This window comes from Lissotriton vulgaris, chromosome 1_1, assembly GCF_964263255.1.
Source record: "Lissotriton vulgaris chromosome 1_1, aLisVul1.2, whole genome shotgun sequence".
NCBI classification, from domain to species: Eukaryota; Metazoa; Chordata; class Amphibia; order Caudata; family Salamandridae; genus Lissotriton; species Lissotriton vulgaris.
The window spans coordinates 1,050,814,581-1,050,833,796 of record NC_141685.1 but is presented as its reverse complement, the minus strand read 5'-3'; the positions used below and the strand labels follow the sequence as shown (position 1 = coordinate 1,050,833,796).

General features: G+C 46.2%; 1 protein-coding gene across 1 annotated transcript in view; it reads left to right on the top strand.

Annotated features, from left to right (window-relative positions):
• The window catches only part of LOC147748518 (coiled-coil domain-containing protein 159-like), a 402,735-nt gene that overhangs the window by 167,788 nt on the left and 215,731 nt on the right, over positions 1-19,216 (top strand). Inside the window, exon 3 of the mRNA XM_086936450.1 lies at positions 5,747-5,806. Within this exon, the coding sequence (XP_086792576.1) occupies positions 5,747-5,806 (60 nt within the window). The remainder of the gene's footprint in view (positions 1-5,746; positions 5,807-19,216) is intronic.

Here is a 19,216-nt window from a genome sequence, read left to right as displayed (position 1 = left end):
AATAATGGTCACGATGGACGTAACGTCCCTTTACACACAGATCCCTCAGGGCGAGGCCCTAGAGGTGATCTAGTGGTATCTGGAGAGTAGGGTAAGACCACACAGGGTGCCACATCCTTCATTTTGAGACTGGCAGAGATAGCCCTGAAGAAAAACTATTTCTCATTTAATGACCAGTTCTATATGCAAGTCAAGGGTACTGTGATGGGATGTCCTTATGCCACAGAGATGGCAGTGCTCTACATGGCACAGTACGAAACAAAATTTGTGGAAAGAAACAACCCCTTTTCTGGTAACATCATCCAGTGGTTGCGTTATATAGATGACGTCTGGCTCCTGTGGCAGGGGAGCCAGACCGTTCTATTGGCGTTCCACGGTTGGATTAATGCAAGACATACAGACATAAAGTTTTCCATGGAAGCTAGCACGACCCGAATGACGTTTGTGGATGTCGAATTGAGCTGTGTTGAAGGCTTTTGGAAAGCCTCGTTGTACAAAAAGGCTACTGATAAAAACACCATCTTGCACCACAGAAGCCATCACCCCAGAAACCTCAAAATAAATTTGCCCTACGGGCAGCTATTACGGATTCGCAGAAATTGCACCAAGATAGGTGATTATGACAACCATGCACAGACTTTTTGCGAGGAGATGAAACACAGGGGTTATCCTAAAAAAACTTTTAAAACATTCGTACAAAAGGGCCCGTTTCACGCCACGTGAGTGTCTTTTACAAACCAGAGAGAAGAAAGAGTTGGACCGCTTGGTATGTGTGACCACGTTCGGACCAGACACTCACAAGATGAGACAAGCAGTGCTGAAGAATTGGCACATTTTGGAAGGGTTGGAATGCCCTTTCCCCCGTCCGATATTTGCCTACAAAAAGAATCAAAGCCTAGGGCTACAAATTGTGAGAGCAGACATCGCTAAGCCAAAACCAAAACACGACCTCCTTTAACTCTGGAACATGAAACCATTGGATGGCCATTATAGGTGCGGCAATTGTGTTGCATGCCCCAATACCATTGAAGGGAATGAATTCCAGCATATGGACGTGAAGTGGAAACATTCGGGCTTCTCAAACTGCAGGACAAAAAATGTAGTTTACGTAATAATTTGCCCGTGCCAGAAGATCTACATTGGCAAAACTAACCAACAGGTTAACTTGCGTATAAGCCAACACAGCCAACACAGGTCACGTATAAAAAAGAAAGTGCTAACCGCTCCCATGGTAGAGCACTTTATGGAGAAGTCACATAATGAAAATGATTTCAAATGGTCGGTGTTGTTCACCATGGGTAATGCGCAGCGCCCTACTGATGTTGACAAGGTGTTGTTACAGAAAGAAGCATATCTCATTCTCAAGTTCAATAGTACATTGACTGGCCTCAACAGCATGTCTGAATTATCTAGAGTGTGAGCTTGGCCCCCCTTTGAGGAACAAGCCACTTACATAGAGTCAACCTGGCGCCATACAGCCCGCCTGAACTGTCAACTTCGTTATGACCGGAATATTGGCACCAACACATTGTCACATAAATCACTTAGACCAACGTATACATTCTTTAATGATAAGAATAGGAGATTGCTAATATGTACATGCTAAAAATTAGTCACACAATAAACTACATCTCCCATTATCCCCATGTACACACTCCAGTCCCATAATGCAGTACAAGATGGCCGCCACAGTAACGCAGGCCAGTCAGACGGTTTTCGGTGTTGTACGAAAGAAGGTTACGGAGCTTTCAGTCCACACCTTAAGGTAAGCAGTGGAACTTGCCCATTCCCAATTCGAGCCGGTAACGAACACATGAGACTGAACCCACCTCTCGTTTGCCGCCCCCCCCTTTTAGAACGGCTTGGTGTAAACACGGCACTCGCCATGATCGAGTGAAAATGGGTTATACATTCGAGCGAAGAGAGGAGAGGGATACACATGCCTAATTAATTTAAAACAGGTACGATGGCATTTTCATTGATTGATAAGAATGTAGCATTCTAATGTAGGTCATTGAGCATTTTAGTTTGATGTGAGGACATTGGCCTTCTAATGATTTCCATTTCTTGGCCAGGTCTGCCCACGCATAAACGACAATTTTGTGTACTTGAAACGTCATGTCCACACATATTGGTGAAGAACATGAGGTATGTGGCAATGGATGTTGTGCCAATAGCGAATTGTGACATCTTCAATTGGCAGTGATAGATTGTTTTTTCAATACAGGAACACCAATATCTGACAAGTCCTCACCATACCGCCCGGTGCAGATGGAGGAATAAAAACGCTGTATTTATTTTAAAAAAAGGAATACGAAAACATTCCCTTCCTGACCAGTAAATTACAGGTACAATAACCATCTATCAAAATAAGAATAAGAGTAGACAAGAGGCGTACAGGTTGTCAATGTAACTATACTGTTTTTTTGCATCCTATACAGATTATTGACAAGGCCCTGATGAGAGTTTGGGAACTTGTTCCCCTAACTCGAAATGCGTCGGCACACCAACAGGAACAAACCAGTACATTAAGTGTATAATGAAAATAGGCACACACCTATATGTTCCTGTCATTTGACGTTGTCTTGCATAATCTTGAATTAAGAATTTTGGTAGAGAAAACGAGAACTGAAATGTCTATTGTTATTTGGATGTTTTTGTTTTGAATTGTGAATATATAATTTTTTGTATTTGTTTGTGTTGTATGAAATGTATATATATATATATGTGTGTAAAAAGTGATTTAAGTGTTTGTAAATATGTATCACTTTTCTGCCAGAAAAGAAAGATATGAAATTTCGTCAAAAAATAGAAATGACTGGTATAAATAAAAGTACCTGACCAGATATAATGAAGTTCCGTTTGGTCTCAATAGAAATAATAGAGATATTATAAATAAGGAGGGTGTGGGCATTTTTGTTGTCTTCTAAGATTCTAAGCTTATGTTGGGTAAAAGCACTCTCTGCTCTTGACAGCCCTGCTCAGCAGGCAACTGATTTGCTTTTTACTTATATTGGTTGTAGATGTTCGATCCAGTAAGTGCTTCATTTTAATTTTAGGAGGACTTAAGATGTTCCAACCAGAAAATATTTTTTAGAACGAATTGCTTCCTTCCATGCATGGTCTACCAAGTGGCTTTGAACACTAAATTGGGTAGAAGAGGAGGACGTGTGCATCTAATTATTTAATTATGGCATATCCTAGATCTTTTTAAACCCCAAGCATTGTTAAAGATTGTGGGAGGCCAAATGTTTTTTCCAAGGTCTCCTTTCAAGATAGCCAGTTACTGATAGTTTGACCGCAGCTCCCCAGATTTCAGCACCATAGCCTCCGATTTTGGCGTGCACCACCATATGCAAGGTTTTTGGATTCCCTTTGTCATGACTTCTAGAAAATGTATTGTACCTTTGGACATTCCTCATGCCTTAGTTAGGCTGCTCTCCAGATGAGGTTACTAAGATATATTTGTCTGTGTCACTCCAGGATATTCGAATACATTTGTGTTCAGTCGTTTGATTATATATGGTCACTGGTCTTCTCTGAGCCCTCTTCGATTTAGGACCACAGGCAACCACCATAGATTTTTGGGGTTTTCTCATAGAAAGTTATAATAACAGTTCTTTCCCATGGTGTCCAATTAAAGCTGAAGGGCATGGTGTGCTCTATCTAGTGGGAGTGACTTATATACATACAAGATTAGCGGGATCTTTATATTATGCTTACGAGAAAGGCCTTTGAAAACTTCCAAAACTTCTGAGTATATGTAGTTTGTGTAATAGTATCAACAAGAGAGATAGGGCGCGAGTAAACACTCCTGTACCCCAAATAATTATATCAAAACAACTTAGGAGTGACTCAGTGAAACACAAGATACGTGTGATGAGAAAAAACACGAAAGAAAAGAAAGTGTCAGGTTGTTCAGGGGCCCCTACCTAATTATGGCAACGTGTAGGATTGGACAATTCCAATCTTAGTAATCAGGAGGTAGCAACCCTGTGGACCGATATGACTGCATCCAACGGGGAAGAACAAATAACCTTTTGTTTAAAAGGACCCTCACTCACCACTAGTTGGTGACATGCTTCATCATTGGGTCCCCGCTGGGGTGGCCGAATGCCCCCCCAGCGTGCTACAACGCCTGAGTTACAGCGGAGCGGGTTGGTGGTGAGTGTAAATAGTGATTTAACTCAAGAAATGTGCAAAATATGTGAGTGCAGGATTAAAAAATACACAGTTGAAGCCCAGACAAAAAGTTTAATGCGGGCCAACCTGTATTAGGGTTAAAAAACGTAAAAGGCGGACAACCCTGGGATCTATGTTAGGAGACCCGTGTCCTTAAATACGATATCTGGTCAACATGTTTCTGCTGTAAAAAAGCGGGATCGCACAGCATTCGTCAGGACCACAACTAAATAGCACTCCGGTGGTATGTACGCGCTAAGGTACACCCTCCCGTGAGGCACTTAATGTGAAAAAGATAGAAAAAATTATAAAAGTGAAGTTACTCACGGATTTACCTGTGCCGGCTCACTGTAGATCACAGCAGCCAAAATTACAGACTGCAAGAAGCAACATAACTTCCTGGGTCAGAACGGTGCGGGAAATGTTCACGCAGCATTCAATTTTCTTGCTTGCGACTCCCCACCCGGGACCTACTTTCAAGGACTTCCGTCTGCCCGGATGTGACGGGCATTGGAGTCCTTGTAGAGCAGTTCAGGCCTATCCTGACTTGGGCATAGGAGTCCTTGTAAGAGAAGTTCAGGCCTATCCTGACTTGGGCATCGGAGTCCTTGTAAGAGAAGTTCAGGACTATCCTGACTTGGGCATTGGAGTCCTTGTAAGGGCAGTTTAGGCCTATCCTGACTTGGGCATCAGAGTCCTTGTAAGAGGAGTTAAGGCCTATCCTGACTTGGGCATCGGAGTCCTTGTAAGAGCAGTTTATGCCTATCGTGACTTGGGCATCGGAGTCCTTGTAAGAGCAGTTTAGGCCTATCGTGACTTGGGCATCGGATTCCTTGTAAGGACAGTGCAGGGCTATCCTGACTAGAGCATCAGAGTCCTTGTAAGGGCAGTTCAGGCCTATCCTGACTTGGGCATCGGAGTCCTTGTAAGAGCAGTTCAGGCCTATCCTGACTTGGGCATTGGAGTCCTTGTAAGGGCAGTTTAGGCCTATCCTGACTTGGGCATTGGAGTCCTTGTAAGGGCCATCACTCATTCTCAGTAGATGCGAGGTGATACTCATGCTTTTCACTAATTTTCAGTATACTCATGCTTTTCACTGATTCTCAGTGGATGCGAGTGATACTCATGCTTTTCAGCGTGCTCGGAAGTAGCTGGCAATTGACCATGTTTAAGGCTTGAGAGAAATCTATGAATGCAGATGACCCTAATTCACAAACATTATGTCATGCCCAAAGATAATGGAAAATAATCCAAGGGTAAGACATCATCCCGGGGAATATGAGTGTTGAAACTTCTGACTTATGCAATGAAAGAAGGCAAACACAAGTCATATCATGCTCCCTGCCCGCGTGCATTCTACAAGTGAGGCACTTTACAGGTAAGCACTTTTCTAAATGTTCAAATCGTTTTATTATGTTGAGCTTGATGTGGGGAGGAAACTCCATTCAACAGCTCTCGGTTGAGAATGAATAAGGAAACTGAGGTCCAGGAAACTGAAATGATTTGTTTTGGATCAAACAACTAGTCCTTACATGACCAAGAGTTTTTTCTGTTTCTGTGGCAGATGTGCAAGGAGCCGTCATCATCCATAGACAAGCCTCGAACCTCCTCCAGTTCACCCCAGGTAACACACGATTACTCACAGCAGAGTTTTGTAACTTCTGCCTTTGTAGGCGGGGAGAGCTGTGCAACCTACCTTAGCTAGGAGGAATTCAAGTACATTTGTCTGAACCCCAAATACTGTGTGTTGTGGTCATGAAAGGAGGCTCAAGGGCCACTTTGACAAACATTTGTGATTGGTGATTGATGTCAATCCAACTTTCTTTCTGGTACAGATAGGGTGCTGGGGGAATATGGTAGTAACTTTGGTACTCCGTGCACATTGTACCAATGGGCCTCCTACATTCCATTTGGGTGAAACACTCAACTTGTTTTAGGGACTGTGACGGGTGAAGGGGGTGTTGAGGACGTTTGCGCCATTTATAAGGTACCAAGAAGACATATGCTAAATCCTATGAAATGTACATTACAGTTAGGGCCCTAGCTGAGCAAAAATGGTGTTTGTGCCTTTAATGTATGGATTCAGTGCACAAGGACAACGCTTGCAGCTTCTATCCGTAGAATCCGTGCAGTAGGAGAGTGAATGTGACTTCAATGTATAGATTAATTACTGTAAGAGTGACTGATACTTTGACCTAGGATTTAGTACACCAGAGCAGTGAATGGAACTGCTTTGTATTGATTCAGTGCAATGCAACAGTGCTTGCTTGTGACAACAATGTACAGATTTTAGAGCAGTAGCCAGGACTTAAATGCCTAGGATCAGTGGAGAATCTCTCAGGTCAGAAGTTCCCCTCACAATAACAGTGCAGTAAAGCGAAGCCGAACACTATATAGATGTAAAGAAGTGTGACAGTGTCTGGGATTTCTGTATGGAATCTGTACAGTGTGGCTGCAGCTAACTCTCACGCCCAGAAATAGTGCTTCAAGGAAGGGCATGAAGTGTATGGAATCAGAGCACTAGGACAGTATCCAAGACTGCACCGTAGAGCGTCAATGCTGCAAGGCAGTGACAGAGACATCCCTGTAAATAATCAGTGAAGCAGGAGGGTGTCTGAGACTGCACAACCGATGCAGTAGGGTAGTGACAGAGGATGTATGCACCTGCACAGCAGACTGTATGAATCAGAGCATCAGGGTAGTTCCTGATCTTCCACTGGGTATAATTACCAAAGCTGGGCAGTGACTGAGATTGCATGCATAAGTGTAGGAGGTTAGTTCCCAATTCTCCACTGTAAAGCATTAGCACAGCAGAGCAGTAACTGAGATTACATGCATCAGCGCAGCAGGGCACTCGCTGAGACTGTATGCATCAGCGCAGCAGGGCACTCGCTAAGACTACATGCATCAGCACAGCAGGGCACACTGCTGAGACTGTATGCATCAGCGCAGCAGGGCACTCGCTGAGACTGCATGCATCAGCGCAGCAGGGCACTCGCTAAGACTACATGCATCAGCACAGCAGGGCACACTGCTGAGACTGTATGCATCAGCGCAGCAGGGCACTCGCTGAGACTGCATGCATCAGCGCAGCAGGGCACTCGCTAAGACTACATGCATCAGCACAGCAGGGCACACTGCTGAGACTGTATGCATCAGCGCAGCAGGGCACTCGCTGAGACTGCATGCATCAGCGCAGCAGGGCACTCGCTAAGACTACATGCATCAGCACAGCAGGGCACACTGCTGAGACTGTATGCATCAGCGCAGCAGGGCACTCGCTGAGACTGCATGCATCAGCGCAGCAGGGCACTCGCTGAGACTGTATGCATCAGCGCAGCAGGGCACTCGCTAAGACTACATGCATCAGCACAGCAGGGCACACTGCTGAGACTGTATGCATCAGCGCAGCAGGGCACTCGCTGAGACTGCATGCATCAGCGCAGCAGGGCACTCGCTAAGACTACATGCATCAGCTCAGCAGGGCACTCGCTGAGACTGTATGCGTCAGCGCAGCAGGGCACTCGCTGAGACTACATGCATCAGCGCAGCAGGGCACTCGCTGAGACTGTATGCATCAGCGCAGCAGGGCACTCGCTAAGACTACATGCATCAAGCCCGGCAGGGCACTCGCTGAGACTACATGCATCAGCACAGCAGGGCACACTGCTGAGACTGTATGCGTCAGTGCAGCAGGGCACTCGCTAAGACTACATGCATCAAGCCTGGCAGGGCACTCGCTGAGACTGCATGCATCAGTTCAGCATGCCACTTGCTGAGACTGCATGCATCAGCACAGCAGGGCACTCGCTAAGACTACATGCATCAGCACAGCAGGGCACACTGCTGAGACTGTATGCATCAGCGCAGCAGGGCACTCGCTGAGACTGCATGCATCAGCGCAGCAGGGCACTCGCTGAGACTACATGCATCAGCGCAGTAGGGCACTCGCTAAGACTACATGCATCAGCACAGCAGGGCACACTGCTGAGACTGTATGCATCAGCGCAGCAGGGCACTCGCTGAGACTGCATGCATCAGCGCAGCAGGGCACTCGCTAAGACTACATGCATCAGCTCAGCAGGGCACTCGCTGAGACTGTATGCGTCAGCGCAGCAGGGCACTCGCTGAGACTACATGCATCAGCGCAGTAGGGCACTCGCTGAGACTGTATGCATCAGCGCAGCAGGGCACTCGCTGAGACTGCATGCATCAGCGCAGCAGGGCACTCGCTGAGACTGTATGCATCAGCACAGCAGGGCACTCGCTAAGACTACATGCATCAGGCCCGGCAGGGTACTCGCTGAGACTACATGCATCAGCACAGCAGGGCACACTGCTGAGACTGTATGCATCAGCGCAGCAGGGCACTCGCTGAGACTGCATGCATCAGCGCAGCAGGGCACTCGCTAAGACTACATGCATCAGCACAGCAGGGCACACTGCTGAGACTGTATGCATCAGCGCAGCAGGGCACTCGCTGAGACTGCATGCATCAGCGCAGCAGGGCACTCGCTAAGACTACATGCATCAGCACAGCAGGGCACACTGCTGAAACTGTATGCATCAGCGCAGCAGGGCACTCGCTGAGACTGCATGCATCCGCGCAGCAGGGCACTCGCTAAGACTACATGCATCAGCACAGCAGGGCACACTGCTGAGACTGTATGCATCAGCGCAGCAGGGCACTCGCTGAGACTGCATGCATCAGCGCAGCAGGGCACTCGCTGAGACTGTATGCATCAGCGCAGCAGGGCACTCGCTAAGACTACATGAATCAGCACAGCAGGGCACACTGCTGAGACTGTATGCATCAGCGCAGCAGGGCACTCGCTGAGACTGCATGCATCATTATAAAGGGGGGGTAGAACCCAAGCAGTCACGGGGACCTGGGCGTCAAGTAGTAAATGTATAGAAGGGTCCCCGTGGAAGGGAAATTATTTCTGCACAAACAATAAAAAAAAATTTATAACAAGAACTAAGATGGTACTCAAAAGACAGGGTTGTTGTCATTTATTCAACAACCACAGGTTTAACAATTTACAACAATATTTGTAATCATTTATAGATGAAAACGAGAAATCGAAAATTGAAAGGGCCCCAAGGGGGAAAAGGGGGGGAAGGAGGGATGTGCTCAAAGGTTGTGTGAAGGGTTATAAAGATAGTACACAGATTTAAATATACTGTACATATACACAATCAACAAGGAATTGCAAATTATTCCAAAAAACCAAAACGGCCTACATCAATTAAGGCAAAATTCAACAGAAAAGTGGGGCATTCCACGGTCACGTGTACAAATCAATCGAGTACTGGAAATGTGCCGGATGTCCCAAGATAATGAGGTGTCGACGTTTCGACCCCTATTTCTAGGATCAATTTATTCCTTTGCCGGGGTCTTCATCAGGACCGTTGTAGAAGGGAAAGAGACGGGGAGGGGCCGTCCTATCTGAAAAATGAAAACCCGTGTCAAGGGATGGAGTGTCAATTAATAAAAACCTAAACAGTCGTCAATACTGTGCACCAGGGAGGTGGCATTGATTAAAAACAAAAATGAAAGCCAGGGAGTCCGGGTCATGAGACCTCTAGACAAGGGAAACAGAAGCTGAATATGCAATTAATCCATAAACACGCTTATGAAATTAATTATTCCAATACATCAGGGACACATTAGCCAGGACATAGAGGTGTCCGCTCAGAATGGGGAACCCATTAACAGTACTTTTAGTGATACATGCTTTAGGTGGGCTCTGGATCACATGTGGGCGTTTAAACAAAGGGGGTCTAAATACGTATTATAGTGCAAGGGCACGGTGACTAAATAGAGCTGTGAGCAATTACCTGTGATAGAATAAGACACACTCTTGAAAATTCAAATGTGTGGGCTGCCTGTTTCAGACAATTATGCTGCTGGGCACGTCTTAAATAAAGCCTCTAAATAAAACACGAAGTTTGCATTAGTCAGAGTAACCACAAGGGCAAATTTATTTGATAAAGCCAGTTCAAAAAGTGGGAAAGGGGTTACCTCAGTATATTAGGCTGCACTGTTGCTAGGAGGCTTAGGCGCTGTGTTATATTCAATAAACTGTAAATACAAAATATAAAAAGAGAATTTTTAAAAAAATGCATCAATTGTGATGTAACCGCAACGCGGAGGTCTGCAAAGCAGACTCCACAGTCACGTATGTCCATACCTTCAACGAGTCCGTACAGTGCCTAACGGACTGGGGAGCTGGACGATGATTTAGGCAATTTGCCGATCGGCTCCGTTTGGTCGCGAAGGGAACCTGAAATAATTATGGGCGCTCGTAAATCACTCGGAGTTAAGACTACAGACAGCCAAGAGAAGCGGGACCAAAGGGTTCTCCACTTACTTACAACGCAGACCGCGAGGCAGCAGAGCGTCTTGCTGCAATCGTATCACCGTATGTTGTCCACCACTAAGCGAAGCAGCTGGGCTTCTCGCGTTGGGACACAAACTCCGCCGACCACTACGCGGAGTTCGGGGGCGGGGCTTGCGGTGTGACGTAGGTTGGGGGAGTAATAGAGGAAAGACTCGGGTATAGTGGGAAACCTCGATAGCTTATGTGTGGAAGACAGCCCTTTTGCAGAAATTAAACCTGTTGTGGCTCTTACCTCTAATTAGAGATTTATTTAAGGAATTTACAGACAGTACATTTGCATCCAGCCCATATAGGCGAGTAAAATGAAATTCCACAGTTAGAGTGAACTCGCGCACAGCCCATGCAAGGGAGTGAAGGCGAGTGAGGAGTAAATAAAGAATTAATTAAAGAAACAATTCCGAGACCTTACACTTGCATCCAGCCCTTTTGGGCGAGTAAAGTAAAATTACACAGTTAGAATGGACTCAAGCACAGCCCTTGTAAGGGAGTGAAGGCGAAAAATCACCAAGGTCATTCTATTTAAAAGATGTCAATTAAGTAAAAGTTATTGAGGAGAAATGAGATCACATTATACAAGCACTGCATGTTAACATTTGATATGCTGTCTACCCTTTTCGATAACTACTCGTGCACCAGTCTCACAGGATAGTGTAGACGAGTCACATGCATATATCAAATTGATTAAATTAAATTTGAGCATATTATACAAACACTGCATGTTGACCTTTGATACGCTGTCTACGCTTTTTGGAAAATACTCGTGCACCTGTCTCGCAGGATAGTGTAGACGAGTTACATGCGTATATCAAATAGTTAAAATGAATAGGGATCACCCATAGGGTATCTGGAAAGTATCAGTGTGGGTTATATATGGCAATGAGTTAGTTATTCATCTCAGGGCGGCTAGCTGTGCAAAGCTGCCGTCCTGTTCATTCAGGCCATTTTTAATGGAGTCCAGGAGAGACATCCATTTGCATTCACGTACATTTAGCACCACAGCTAAGTTACCGCCCCGTCTCCCTAGGGAAACTTTCTCGATTACAAGCCACCGCAAATCTTTCACGGTGTGTCCAGCGGTCTGCCAATGGTCTACCAGGGGGGCACCTGGGACCTTGCAACGTAATCTACTGCAATGTGCAGAGATCCGAGATTTAATTTTCTGCTGAGTTTGCCCCACATATACTTTACTACATGGGCACGTTATTATGTAAATCACACCATCGGTGTTACAATTAGTGTGATGTTTTAGTTTAAAAGTCTGTTGTCCATGGGTGAAGGTCTTGGTCTGAATTGTTGTCTCGCAGGCAATACAGGTCCTGCATCTAAAGTGACCTATCACAGGTGGTAAGTTCCATAGGCTTGTGAGTGTTGGAGGGCTCTCTAGTTCCAGGTATGAGTGAACCACTATATCTCGAATATTTCTAGATCTCTTAAAGGAGTGGAGAGGAAGCTGCGGTTGGTCAATTTCCTGAGCTATTAATGGCCAATTCTTGTTGATCACTTTCTTGACATCATTACTCCTTGTGGTATAGGTGGTGACGCAAATCATCCTGTTCGTCTCAGGATCTATGCGACTCTCAGGATTCAGCAAATTCTCCCTCGGGTTATACCAGGCTCGTTTTCTCGCGCGTCTCACCATGCGTGTTGGATACCCCCGCGACACAAGGCGATCCCTGAGGATCTCTGATTCCTTGAGATAGTCAGTACGAGAGGAGCAGTTTCTTCTAATTCTCAGGAATTGTCCTACCGGAAGGTTGTCTCTGAGGCCTCTAGGATGGTGGCTGCCATATTGTAATAGGGAATTTCTTTCAGTCGGTTTCCTGTACAGGGTTGTGAGAAGCTGTCCATTTGCCACATAGATGGAGATGTCAAGGAAAGGTATTGATTTATTGCTCGATTCAAGGGTGAACTGGATATTGGTGTTCCGTTGATTCAACCAAATGTGGTACTCATTCAATTGCTCGCTGTTACCTTGCCATATGCACAGAACATCATCGATGTATCTGACCCAAAGGGTCAGCATGGATGAAAAGGGATTGTTCAACGAGAAAACGTGTTCTTGCTCAAAGTGATCCATATAGATTATAGCCAGATTGGGAGCAAATGTAGCGCCCATGGCTACGCCCTTGGATTGTACATAAAATTTCTCTTGGAAAATGAAGAAGTTTTTCTTCATGGCTATATTAAGTAGGTCGATGATGAATTCCGTGGGAACCTGGAAGGGAGCCGGTCTGTGATTTAAAGCAACCTCCATTATGTCTAGGGCCTCTTGTTGAGGGATGCTAGTGTAAAGTGATATAATATCACATGTGACCAACAGCATAGTGTTAGGATCGAAAGGTCTCTCATCAATTAGTTGGATGACTTGGGTTGTGTCACGTAAGTAAGTTCTTGTACTTAAGGCAAGCGGCTTTAGAAAGAAGTCTATGTATTTACATAGCGGCTCTAGTATAGAGCCGCAACCAGATACTATTGGTCGCCCAGGGGGGAGATCAAGGTTTTTGTGAACCTTGGGCAAGGTATAAATAGTTGCCAGTCTCGGGGATTGCTGATTCAAGAATTTGAACTCTTGGTCACTCAAGAAACCAGATTCCAAACCTTTTTGTGTGATGGAAAGAATCATATTGGCTATCTCCTTTGATGGGTCATTCGGTATCTCTAGGTAGCTGACTCCGTCGTGTAGTTGTCTAAGTATTTCCTCTTTATACTTGGACAAGTCCTGGACAACAATTGCCCCGCCTTTGTCGGCGGGTTTGATGATGACTTGTTTGTTGGAGGACAAATCCGTGAGTGCTTGTTTCTCTTTTTGGCTGAGATTGAATCTAACAAACTTTTTGGTGTTTAATGTCTGTTCAGCTGCTTGCGTGACTATATCCTCAAATGCAAGTATTCTCGGGCTCATGGCATAGGTGGGTGGAAAGAATGTAGATGGCTCCCTTAGGCCAGTGATTGATCCTTGCCGTCTGGCAATTTGATTCCGAAAGAAATACCGTAGGCGAATCTTCCTAAAGAATCTACAAAGTTCAATCTTCAGTTGGAATTTGTTGGCCGTGGCTGTGGGCACATAAGAGAGCCCTTTGCTTAGTACCTTGACCTCATCCTCTTTAAGTTGATAAGATGAGATATTGATCACAGGGTTATCCCTGATGAGGGATACTGGAGGGGTATTCGTAGCTGTTGCCATCACCACCGATATGTGTTCCTCCGGGTCGAGATCTCGCCGTGTGGCTCCGCCCGAAATGTCACCTGTTTCGGTGATTTGCCTCTGTTGCCGTCCCAACCTTGGTTCTGTTGCTGGCCTCTCCCTTGGCCCCGGTTCCAATTGGTACCTCTCCCTCGGGGTGGACGCCATTGTCCACGGCCCTGCTCTAAAAAATGAGGTTGAAAATGAGGGGGGTATTGTTGGTAGTTGGAATCCCCGGATGGGTAGTTGTAAGAGGTGCTAGGTCCGGCCTCACTGTCACTGCCGGAGCTGTAGGAGGAATCCGAAAAGGTGGAGAAGTTCCGTCTTCCTCTGAAACCCCCACGACCTCGATTGGAGAAGCGACCTTGTGTGTCCTGCTTATAATAATCTGGCTGCAGATATGGATACACAGATTTCTTGTCAAAGGTTCTCAGATCTCTAGCCAATTTCTCCAATTTTTTGGTCTGGGCGGTTATGTCAAATTCCTTGATGGATACTTCTAAGTTCTCCAGGGCTTCCTTGCTTTTGGTCAGTGTACTGTCTCCAAGTATCTCAGCCTTTAAATCCGCTATTTCTTTGCTGAGTGACACCACTTGTTCAGCAGCTGTCTCTACTCCCAGCACCATCCAGTGCCGGGAGCAGTTGTTGGCCACGTAACTAAACCCTTCTTTAAATTTAGGGACGTCTATGAAGATTGCGGGTTCGATCTTAATTTGTAACCCTACTGGTATAATGTTCTCCTGCAAATACTTAGTAAACAGGTGTCCATGTAATCTTGTACGTATAAGTTTCTTCTCTAGTCTCTCTAGACGAGATATTTTATCGTTCAGAGTGACATCAATGACGGGTGCAGTGGTGGATAAAAAGGTAGTGGATAGGTCTTTGGTAAGTTGGCTAATGTATGCCTCTGTGTAGGATAGGATCTCGGGATCCGCCATGGCAAAGTAGAATTAATCTACGTAAACCTCGCAGGTAGGCACCTGCTCAGAAGACATTATAAAGGGGGGGTAGAACCCAAGCAGTCACGGGGACCTGGGCGTCAAGTAGTAAATGTATAGAAGGGTCCCCGTGGAAGGGAAATTATTTCTGCACAAACAATAAAAAAAAATTTATAACAAGAACTAAGATGGTACTCAAAAGACAGGGTTGTTGTCATTTATTCAACAACCACAGGTTTAACAATTTACAACAATATTTGTAATCATTTATAGATGAAAACGAGAAATCGAAAATTGAAAGGGCCCCAAGGGGGAAAAGGGGGGGAAGGAGGGATGTGCTCAAAGGTTGTGTGAAGGGTTATAAAGATAGTACACAGATTTAAATATACTGTACATATACACAATCAACAAGGAATTGCAAATTATTCCAAAAAACCAAAACGGCCTACATCAATTAAGGCAAAATTCAACAGAAAAGTGGGGCATTCCACGGTCACGTGTACAAATCAATCGAGTACTGGAAATGTGCCGGATGTCCCAAGATAATGAGGTGTCGACGTTTCGACCCCTATTTCTAGGATCAATTTATTCCTTTGCCGGGGTCTTCATCAGGACCGTTGTAGAAGGGAAAGAGACGGGGAGGGGCCGTCCTTTCTGAAAAATGAAAACCCGTGTCAAGGGATGGAGTGTCAATTAATAAAAACCTAAACAGTCGTCAATACTGTGCACCAGGGAGGTGGCATTGATTAAAAACAAAAATGAAAGCCATGGAGTCCGGGTCATGAGACCTCTAGACAAGGGAAACAGAAGCTGAATATGCAATTAATCCATAAACACGCTTATGACACGGGTTTTCATTTTTCAGATAGGACGGCCCCTCCCCGTCTCTTTCCCTTCTACAACGGTCCTGATGAAGACCCCGGCAAAGGAATAAATTGATCCTAGAAATAGGGGTCGAAACGTCGCTGCGCTGAGACTGCATGCATCAGCGCAGCAGGGCACTCGCTGAGACTGTATGCATCAGCGCAGCAGGGCACTCGCTAAGACTACATGCATCAGCACAGCAGGGCACTCGCTAAGACTACATGCATCAGCTCAGCAGGGCACTCGCTGAGACTGTATGCGTCAGCGCAGCAGGGCACTCGCTGAGACTACATGCATCAGCGCAGCAGGGCACTCGCTGAGACTGTATGCATCAGCGCAGCAGGGCACTCGCTAAGACTACATGCATCAAGCCCGGCAGGGCACTCGCTGAGACTACATGCATCAGCACAGCAGGGCACACTGCTGAGACTGTATGCGTCAGTGCAGCAGGGCACTCGCTAAGACTACATGCATCAAGCCTGGCAGGGCACTCGCTGAGACTGCATGCATCAGTTCAGCATGCCACTTGCTGAGACTGCATGCATCAGCACAGCAGGGCACTCGCTAAGACTATATGCATCAGCACGGCAGGGCACACTGCTGAGACTGTATGCATCAGCGCAGCAGGGCACTCGCTGAGACTGCATGCATCAGCGCAGCAGGGCACTCGCTGAGACTACATGCATCAGCGCAGTAGGGCACTCGCTAAGACTACATGCATCAGCACAGCAGGGCACACTGCTGAGACTGTATGCATCAGCGCAGCAGGGCACTCGCTGAGACTGCATGCATCAGCGCAGCAGGGCACTCGCTAAGACTACATGCATCAGCTCAGCAGGGCACTCGCTGAGACTGTATGCGTCAGCGCAGCAGGGCACTCGCTGAGACTACATGCATCAGCGCAGTAGGGCACTCGCTGAGACTGTATGCATCAGCGCAGCAGGGCACTCGCTGAGACTGCATGCATCAGCGCAGCAGGGCACTCGCTGAGACTGTATGCATCAGCACAGCAGGGCACTCGCTAAGACTACATGCATCAGGCCCGGCAGGGTACTCGCTGAGACTACATGCATCAGCACAGCAAGGCACACTGCTGAGACTGTATGCGTCAGTGCAGCAAGGCACTCGCTGAGACTACATGCATCAAGCCCGGCAGGGCACTCGCTGAGACTGCATGCATCAGTTAAGCATGCCACTTGCTGAGACTGCATGCATCAGCTCAGCAGGGCACTCGCTGAGACTGTATGCGTCAGCGCAGCAGGGCACTCGCTGAGACTACATGCATCAGCGCAGTAGGGCACTTGCTGAGACTGTATGCATCAGCGCAGCAGGGCACTCGCTGAGACTTAATGCGCCAGCGCAGCAGGGCACTTGCTGAGACTACATGCATCAAGTCCGGCAGGGCACTCGCTGAGACTGCATGCATCCGTACTGCCGGGCATGCATCAGCTCAGTAGGGCACTCGCTGAGACTGTATGCATCAGCGCAGCAGGGCACTCGCTGAGACTGCATGCATCAGCGCAGCAGGACACTCGCTGAGACTTAATGCGCCAGCGCAGCAAGGCACTCGCTGAGACTACATGCATCAAGCCCGGCAGGGCACTCGCTGAGACTGCATGCATCAGTGCAGCAGGGCACTCGCTGAGATTACATGCATCAGTGCTGCACGCCCTCGCTGAGCCTGCATGCATCAGCTCAGCAGGGCACTCGCTGAGACTACATGCATCAGCACGGCAGGGCCCTCTCTGAGACTGCATGTTTCAGCGCAGCAGGGCACTCACTGAAACTACATGCATTAGCGCAGCAGGGCACTCACAGACTGCATGCTTCAGCGCAGCAGGGTACTCACTGAAACTAAACGCATCAGCACAGCAGGGCACTCACTGAATCAACATGCTTCAGAGTAGCAGGGCACTCACTGAAACAACATGGATCAGAGCAGCAGGGCAGTTACTGAGACTGCATCAATCAGTGCAGCAGAGCACTCACTGAGACTGCATGCATCAACGCAGCAGGGCAGAGGTAGAGACTGAATGTGTCATTGCAATAGGGCAGTGACTGAGACTTCATGCATCAGTGCAGCAGGGTAGAGACTGATACTGTATGCAGCAAGGCAGTGGCTGAAACTGTATGTATCAGTGCATTAGATTTTGGCTGCATGCATCTGCACAGAAGGGTATTTATTGGCTGAGACAGCAGGCATCATCACAGCAGGGAAATAACTGAGACTGCATGCATCTGCACACCAGGGCAGTATCAGAGACTGAATGCATTAGCATAGCAGGGCAGTATCTGAAACAGCATGCACAGTGACTAAGACTGCTTGCATCATCATAGCAGGACAGTAACTGGGCTTGCATGCATCAGCAGGGCAGTGACTGATTCTGAACGCATCAACGAAGCAGAGTAGTAGCTAAGACTGTATGAAGCAGGGTAGTTAGTGAGGCTGCATGAATCAGCACACCAGGGCAGTGACTGAGACTGTAACCATGAGTGCAGCACGGCTGTGGCTGAAACTGCATGCAAAAAACCACGACCAGTTGCCAATGCTGCTGAAATTTCCTAAATTGAATTTACCCCGATGTAAGAACTAACCATCAATACATCTGTAAGCTTTGTCGCTTTTATTTTTTGAATTTTTCTTTCATTTTTATATCCATATGTACAAAAAAAGTTATACCCCACAAATACTGTACAAAAAATTCACAAATTACTCGACACATTCACATCAGACTCACCATTTCAAGCATACTACATTCATACTCATACACAAAAAAAATACATTAATAAACCATTCATTAATTTATCACAAAAATACCCCTTTTCAATAAACCAAGTTAGATACACTTTATACATTTAATGCACTTAATGATTTTTGTATGAATCCTCTATTGGATCTAATATACTTTTGATGGAAAAAAGCGTTTGGTTGATCCAATGGCCTACGCGTTTCAAACCTCTTTGTTTGAGAGGTTCTCATCTGGACCAAACTCAGTATAAAAAAAGAAAGAAAGACTAATCAGAAAATGACCTTATTTGAAAGGCTAAAGACCATGGCTCAACGAGTCTTGCGTAGCATCAGCAGCTTACCTCCAAGTGAGCTCAAAAGCCAACCGCCACAAATGGCACAACTTGCAGATAAAGAATCTAAACAGACACATAAAGAAACAAGCATTGGAAATGCAATAGGTCTCGCCTTAGAAAAGTTGGAGCTTTTGGTCTTGTAAATTACAAATATTTTATTTTAGTGTTGGTTTTTAAAATAGCTAAATTGATAGCTTTGTCATTTACAATGCCAATAGTTATAACTTTGGCGAATGTGACACCTATAGCATTTGTAATTCAACATGTTTTGTATTTACGTGACTTAGATGGCAGCTCTGGTCGTTATGCCACATCTCTAGAGAGATGTTCGAAGTACTGAGGAAGACAAGATAAACTGCACTTCAATAATTATGTCGAAATTAAGTTAGTACCTCTTTGATCGTTTTACTGCAAAATTGTGAAAATTATGAGACTCTAGTTCAGAACAGTTCGACTTTAGCTGTAGGACAAGGCAACCCAAGAAGTGCCAGTTGTTGTGGTGGCGAGTGATGCTGTGGCATTCAGTGATGCTGTGGTAGCGCATAGTGATGTTGTTGGTG